The sequence below is a fragment of the Semicossyphus pulcher genome, unplaced genomic scaffold (assembly GCF_022749685.1).
Source record: "Semicossyphus pulcher isolate SPU_LCO1_2020_fin unplaced genomic scaffold, fSemPul1.0.p SCAF_13, whole genome shotgun sequence".
NCBI classification, from domain to species: domain Eukaryota; kingdom Metazoa; phylum Chordata; class Actinopteri; order Labriformes; family Labridae; genus Semicossyphus; species Semicossyphus pulcher.
The window spans coordinates 22,522,752-22,530,489 of record NW_027211637.1 but is presented as its reverse complement, the minus strand read 5'-3'; the positions used below and the strand labels follow the sequence as shown (position 1 = coordinate 22,530,489).

The 7,738-nt window shown below is 40.1% G+C and overlaps 1 protein-coding gene across 1 annotated transcript; it reads left to right on the top strand.

The window, feature by feature from the left end:
- The first annotated feature begins 236 nt into the window (after positions 1-236).
- Positions 237-7,730, top strand: irf10 (interferon regulatory factor 10). Its single transcript, XM_069660245.1, has 8 exons — positions 237-649; positions 3,656-3,851; positions 4,132-4,208; positions 4,410-4,467; positions 5,961-6,065; positions 6,157-6,543; positions 6,797-6,915; positions 7,224-7,730. Exons 1-8 carry the CDS (start codon positions 479-481, stop codon positions 7,320-7,322), a joined length of 1,212 nt encoding a protein of 403 aa, XP_069516346.1. The 5' UTR covers positions 237-478; the 3' UTR covers positions 7,323-7,730.
- The last annotated feature ends 8 nt before the right edge of the window (positions 7,731-7,738 follow it).

Genomic DNA, 7,738 nt, shown 5'->3' with positions numbered 1-7,738 from the left:
TTTTATTAAATATGTAATATGTATTGATTTGCAGCATCTTTATTTACGAATCATTTTACTTAGACTGTCTTTCGCTTATTTGTAATCTCGCAATCTATTCGTTTATCACCGTCCTTTATACACCTTTACTTGTAAATGATTAAACTAAACTTTCGCTGCTCCTCATAAGGAGGAGGAAACCGAAAGTATCAAATGAGCTCAAAGCTTTCGCTTTCGCTCCTGTGAGCGGACTTTATTTTAGGGACAACTTCTGCATTTAAGTTTGCGACCAGGTCTGTTTGTCTTCAGCTTTTAGAAACTAAATTAAAATATAAAGGAAAAATATTAGATTTCAATCATTTTAGACGCTTGAGCAGCATCAGAATATATTATTGATATTTTTTTTTCTGCGGGGACGTGATTAAATTACTCGAGCTGTTGTGCCCATGTGTCTCCTAACACGAAGGTGAGGTCCTGTTAACAAACTTGTGCGTTTAAGATGGAAACAGGAGCTAAAATGCACATGAAAGAGTGGCTGATAACTCAGATAGAGAGTGGGAAATATGAAGGACTCTGCTGGGAAGATGAGGCCAAAACTATGTTCAGGATTCCGTGGAAGCACGCAGCCAAGAAGGACTACAAGCAGACGGCGGATGCGGCTCTCTTCAAGGTCAACACTCAGTCTGTTTCATATTTTAAATCATGTCACGAGGAACTTGTGAATTCAGGTGGAAGTTGTGGTTAAAATACAAACTTGTATGTTTTTAATCGATTGTGAGAAAGAAATCGATCCAGGCAAGTCAGTCAAAATATTTATCTGTTTGGCAAATTGTATTATTAAATACATAATTTTTTTTTTTTTTACCAATGTGCCATTCTAAGCTACTAACTTCTTCAACAGGTTAATACTCACGTCAGACGGTAATATTTAGTAGTCCCTTTGTCTTGCCTGTAGTGTATGTCTGTTACAAAACATTTTCGTGGACGGTCCGTTTACTTTAAATCCTTATCAGGTGTCTGTGTTTCCATGTATTTATAGAATTTAATTGGCAAACAACAAAAATGCATTCAAAAATCTATTTATTATTTTCATCATTATAATTCCTATAATTGGATTTTATTCATTTAATTAAATTTACTGTAAAAGGTTGAATTTGATAAGTCTTCTGAAAAGGTGCGTTCACGTGCCGTCAGAGATTGACAGAAAACCCTAAACACTTTAAAAGTTACCTCATCTGTTGCAATGCCCTCCTGCATTGTGTTGGAGCGTTGGCTGCTGATCCAAGAATGAACTATATTTAACACTGCCAAGAGAAATCTCACAGTGAAAACGAGGTTAATCACTTTTCTGTACTGAGCGTTTAGAGGTTCGAGTGTAGATACTTCAGTGCTTTTTAACAGTCGTCAGGAGGCAGACAGCCTTGAGTGAATAAATTAAGATAAATAGGGTCAAAGAAACTGATTAGGCTCTCCGTTAAAGCTAGTTGCTGCTTTCATTCACTGAAAGGTATTTAGTCCTTGTATGAACATTTTATAAATGACTTACTTGATTAAGTCTTCAAAATCAGTAAGCTAATAGTTGGTTGAACTTTGCTAATAAGTTTGAGTGGATTGTTCACTATATTTTTTAAATTCAGCTAAAGGGAAAAAAAATGGAACAGTGCTACCTGAAGATGAAGAACTTAACCCTGAGCTTTTAATTTATAAGGTGCCATAGCTACAGATGTCAAAGCCATGACTCAGAACTAACATATGTGGTTTGTAGGCTATGCTGTTTTTGTTTAAACAGCGCCAAATCACAACTTAAGTTAATTCATGACACTTTTCCATAAGGACCAACTCTAGACCGTACTTGGAGCTAACGTAATCCAAGCTAAGAGGCAGACACCTCGAGCAGAACCGGACTCCGTGGTGAACAGCCATCTGCCTCGACTGGCGGGGTCGAGAGACAGGCAGAGAGAGAGATAGAGAGAGAGAGAGAGTCAGACAGAAAGCAACATTAATTATAACAATAATAACTATTATAATAAAAGAGAATAATAAAAGCAATTATGCTAATAGTAGAAATATGGCGTATATTACTGATTATAATAGAAGTATGATTGATAAAAAAATTGTAGCAGCTTGAGTCGAGCAGCATGTGGTCTGCAAGGACAACAACATGAACCTTTATGACCTTTAAGACAAAACTCCTGGGTTTGAGTGACATGCATTGATGGCCCTATTGCAGCATAACTAGAGTCTGGTCCCAGGCAAGTCTAAGTCATGCCTATGTATGAGCAAAAAGGAACGTTTTAAGCCTACCCTTTAAAGTAGAGAGGGTGTCTGCCTCGAGAACACAAACACAATTATTCCAAAGGAGAAGCGCTCTGCCTCCCGTGCTACTTTTAGAGTGGTACCAAAAGCAGGCCTGCATTCTGTGCAATGTTCTAGAGGAGTAATCGGGCACTATGAGCTGTATATGATGATGCCTGACCATTTAAAACTTTGTATGTGAGAAGAAGGACTGTCAATTATATTACAGATTTTACACAGAGCAATGCAGAGAAGCTAAAATGGGTAGAGTAAGGATATCTTTTCCTAGTGCTCGTCTGAACACGTGCTGCAGCTGAAGAGTCTTCAGAGACTTATCAGCCTGATGAGAATAAATAACAAAAAATCCAGCCCAGAAGCAACAAGCACGGACTTGTTTTTCCTGCACCATTTTGATGACAGGGAGTTTTGAGTCGGATTTCTGTTACGTGGGTGAAAAAAGCGGTTTTCAGAAGAAGTGGAAGGACATATTGTTATTGAAGATGACTCAAAGATTCCGAACAGGGCCGGGGTAAAGCCTTGTAGTGCATCATCAGAAAATGTGTTTCTACTGTGTTTAGGGTGAAGCAAGCTTTTAGTTAAGTAAACTAATGACTTCATCTGGCTTCATTGATAAGTATATTTGGATATCATCTGCATAATGGTAAATGTTTATGGTGTGTTTTCTCATGAAATTACTCAGAGGAAGCAGATATAAGGTCAATAACCGAACATGGTGGAAAACTGTGACTAACGTTGGCATGCATGGATGATTCATTGTTACCGAGTCCAAATTGAGATGGATCTGATAAATAGGATTTCAACCAGCTTAATTCGGTTCCTGTAATGCCAATTAATTGTTCTTGTCCCTGTAACAGGATGTGATGTTCAATTGTGTCAACGTCCCACTAAGATCTAACAGGACAAGAACAAAGAGGAGTCCTCTGGCCAAAGCTATTAGGAGATCATTGTTACTCTCACCAGAGCTGTGGGGGACTCTAAATCCTGACTGGGAACCTTTAAAATAAATTACTGTTATGAAGAGAGTCACACAAATTATCAGCAAGTACTCAAAGGCCTTTGAAAGAAAGGGAGGGTTCAATATGTTCCTGAGCTTGAGGGAAAAGTTGTACTGTTGTACTGAGGTGACGAATGTTGCCTCTGATATTTAGAATATTAAAGAAAGATTTTGTTGGATTTAGTTGAATATAAATAGCAGAAAAACATATATTCAAGGGATGCATTCCAAATAATGAAAATGAGACGTATAATCAATAATAATGGCGTACTTGTTGAAATATGAATTTAATCAGAGGCTCACGTCACGGCTGTGTGTTCTTTTTATATGTAAATAACCTTCTTATATTTTAATCCCCACATTCAGGCCTGGGCTGTGTACAAGGGAAAGTTCAGGGAGGGGCGAGATAAAGCCGACCCCACCATGTGGAAGACACGTCTCCGCTGTGCCCTAAACAAGAGCACGGACTTCCAGGAGGTCCCTGAACGCAACCAGCTGGACATCACTGAACCCTATAAAGTCTACCTTATCCAGCATGAGAGTGGGCAAGCCAAGCCATCAGGTGACAACAAAGACAAACTGCACTTCTCCGTCATGTCTTCTTACTGACTATGTCTGAGTTAATGGTTTTGTCTGCTGCTTTATACTCGATTTGAGGGCCGATCAAAGGAGACAAATCAAGAAAAGAAATGCTGTTTTATCCAGTGAGAAATGGTTTAAAGATTTGAGCTTGAAAATAAACCAGTCTAACAAGTGACCTTGTTGGGGTTTCTTTCTCACTTGAAAGCGTCTGAGAGCCATTTATTATTCTTATTTCTGTGCCCACTTGTTGCTCTCCTCAGACACTCATCAGACAAAGGATCAAGTGATCATCCCGGCTAAGAGGTCTCCGAGGAGCCCTGGTTTTGTCGACAAACAGGTAAGCTGAAAACATGTTCCGAATAAGCTAGGAGTTGACAAAATGTAGCGCTGAAGTAGCCGAATACGTGCAGTGGATAATGAAATGCTCTAACATTGGACACAACTGTTCAAAAGAGATGTTATAATATATATGTCTGAACTGATCACAAGCTTTAAATCTCAAACTATGTTCATCTGATATTGTTTTGTGTTTTTGTAGTTTCATTATCAAAAGGAATCATTTCAAGGAATTAAAGAAGAAGCGAAACCGATGACTGGTAAGAGTTGAACACGCAGGCTGGGACTGTTTCATATATAAGCTGTAATATTTCATCACTTTGCTTCACAATCACAAACAACACAACTGCTGTATCAATGAAAAGCATGCTAACACTTAATCATGAACATGGCTAAAGCTACATGTGCTTTAGCATGCTAAGATTACCCAGCTGGAATTTTTTTGTTCTAAGAACGTTCTGAGTTTTTCTTTGGCTCCCAAAATGTTCCTTTTAATAGTCGGGGAACGTTCTCTGAAAACATTTTCAGAACGTTGCAGTGAGAATGTTCAAATCACATTTCAGGAACGTTTTATAAATCACCTTCTGATAGTTCAGGCCGTACTCACATCCTGAAAAGATCCTCAGAATGTTGCAGTGAGAATGTTCTACCTTTGTTTTTATGTAACATTGAGCCAATGATTTATAAAAGGTGTTCTGACATCCCAGGCCTCAATAACATCCTGAACATATGTTATGTCTTAGTTTAACTTTTAACGTTACAAGAACTTTATTTGACATCATAAACATCCATAAAACTTTATTTGAATATTAGATTAAAACGTTTTCTTTCAAACATAATTAGAACTTGTAGGAAATGTTTGCCAATGTTACGGGAACGTTCCCCGCTAGCTGGGCAGCTTCCATTCAAATCCAAGCACCACTGTGCCTGTAGGGAAGCCTCACAGAGGGGCTAGCATGGCAAACTTTTTAATTTTGTAGTCGGCTCATTCAGATTTCTTGGCTTTTGTTGAAAGTGTTGTCTTAGTTTTTGTAGTTGGTTGTGACAAAGTGGTCCAGAGAAACAGTGCTCAGCTTTTACCCGCCCTCTTTGGGGGTTTAATTCCTGCCTGCTCTGCTTGTAGAGTATTTTTTGGTTAGAATTTTGTCACTACAATAAAAAATCTTTAAGTGTGAGTGCGATATACGCAGAGGGAAAGTGTAAGAAGTTCTAGTAGGTCCCTTTCGTCTTCCTCTGACAATGCATTGTGTATGTAGCACTTTTCTCGTCTTCCGACCACTAAAACCACTTTTACACTACATGTCACACTGACTCTCACACACAGGCAGCAAAGGCTTTAATGCAAAGGGCCAATCTACAAGCAGGAACTAACTACATTTTTCAGCATTTTGGGGTTCAGCGCCTTGACTCTTAGACATGTCGACTCAGGGGTCTACCCACCAACCTTCCAGCTGAGATACGACCGACTCTACCACTGAGCCACAGTGCCTGATAATGATCTTAAGTGTAGGCCAACCATGTGGGATGGGACTTGCTTTCAGAGAGGCTACATATATGCAACCTTTGTCCAACCTAATGTGCACATAGGCGGATGTACTCGAGGCCGATATGAATCCAATTAACAAATATCTGTGGGCCCAAATGTTTTGCTCATGTTGTTAGTCATTTTAAATGCAACAATAAAAATCTGATCTTTAACATAGATACATTATTCAGAATGTATTGACTGAAGAATATCTTCCTTCTGCGACAGAGGACCTGATGAGGGAGCACATGTACTGTGAGATCACAGGAGATAAACCTGAAAATCAGAGCTCTGTTCCGATCGCCTTCCTCAACCCTGCCTCCACTATAACAGGTAAGATGTTATGGGATTATGCACAGGGGCAAAAACAATTCAACATTAACCTTGCATTGTTTGTGTGACAAGTTGCATTTTGCGTGTACAGACTTTCGTATGCAGGTGGTGTTGTTGTACCACGGTCAGAGCGTGATGAAAATGACCACCAGGAGCCCCGACGGGTGCTTCATCCTGCAGGGCTGCAACCCTTTGGGAAACGAGCGGATCTACGGGCCGTGCACTGCCCAGCAGCTCTCCTTCCCTTCCCCAGCCTCCGTATCTCTACCCTCATGCATGGCTGAAGCAATGAACCGCCTCCTTTGTCATTTGGAGAGGGGGGTGCTACTATGGGTGGCCCCAGATGGGGTGTACATCAAGCGCTTCTGCCAGGGCAGGGTGTACTGGAGCGGCCCCATGGCCCAGCACAGCGACCGGCCGAACAAACTGGAGCGAGACAAGACCTTCAAACTGCTCGATACACACACGTTTCTTAACGGTGAGACAATGCATGCACACTTTGACGATATAACACACACAGAGCTACTAAGAGCTAGTAAAAGCAGGTTGAATTAATTACCTAACAGTTAGTCATATAAATCAAGATGGAACAAACATGATTTATTCTAAGAGAGACAGATTGTTTGGGACAACTGGCAGATAGAAGAATGACAAATTTCGCACTTCTTCTCTATGCAAAGAGGCAATATGTTCGTATGATTAAATATGTTTATATGATTGTGTCCGCACAGAGCTCCAGAGCTGTTTACAGGGGAAGGGCCCGACGCCGTCTTATGAGATCGAGCTCTGCTTCGGAGAGGAGTATCCAGACCCCAACGTACCTAAGACAAGGAAACTGATCATGGCACAGGTGGGAGTTTTTAACATGATATTGTCCTGCACATTTTCCCTTATTGCTTATGTTGAAATTGGTTGCAAGTCAGGTGTCATATTAACATTTTTTTATTCTTTTTTCTGATTTTTTGTCACTTTAATTTGTATCTTGTGTTAAAACTTTAAAGTGTACCAATTCTATGATCTAAAACAATCCACGCAGCACCTTCTAATCCCCGTGTGAATGCTCCCTGCGAGTTGGAGTGAACCTGCAGTATTTCTAACCTCCAGTAGAGGTCCTCGTAAGCGTACTGATTGTGTCCCATGCTGTGTCCTGCCGGCCAGGTGGTGCCCTTGTTTGCCGAGGACTTGCTGCAGAAGTTCAACTTGAGAGAGACCGAGGAGAAGACTCTGAGCTCCAACGGGGACGGAGAGAAGATGTAGCAGAGCCGAGAGCGAGTTCCCCCCTGCGCCTGTGTAGCAATGAACAATGTACAGGTGGACTACTAAAGGTTTAATTCTTTCCTGTCATGACGAGAAACAGAAACAGATTGTTAGTCGGGATGTATATAAGATGTAGAAATTATGTAAATGCATAGAGCAAAAGTCCTTTATGTTTACCTTGTATTGATTTTCCTCCTGTCCACATGCAGCTTGACGGATAGATAAGTTATCAGCTACTGTGAAAGAAAACATCTTGCTTATGCAAATGAAAAATGCTGATAATGTGAAGACTTTCCCGTATGTTTTGTTAATCTCTTCTCTTGTTTGTCATGTTGTAAATTAATCAATTAAGTGTAAAGTGACAGCACATGCAGAGAATAAATGGACACCTTTACTTAAATCTATAAAGCTTTTTT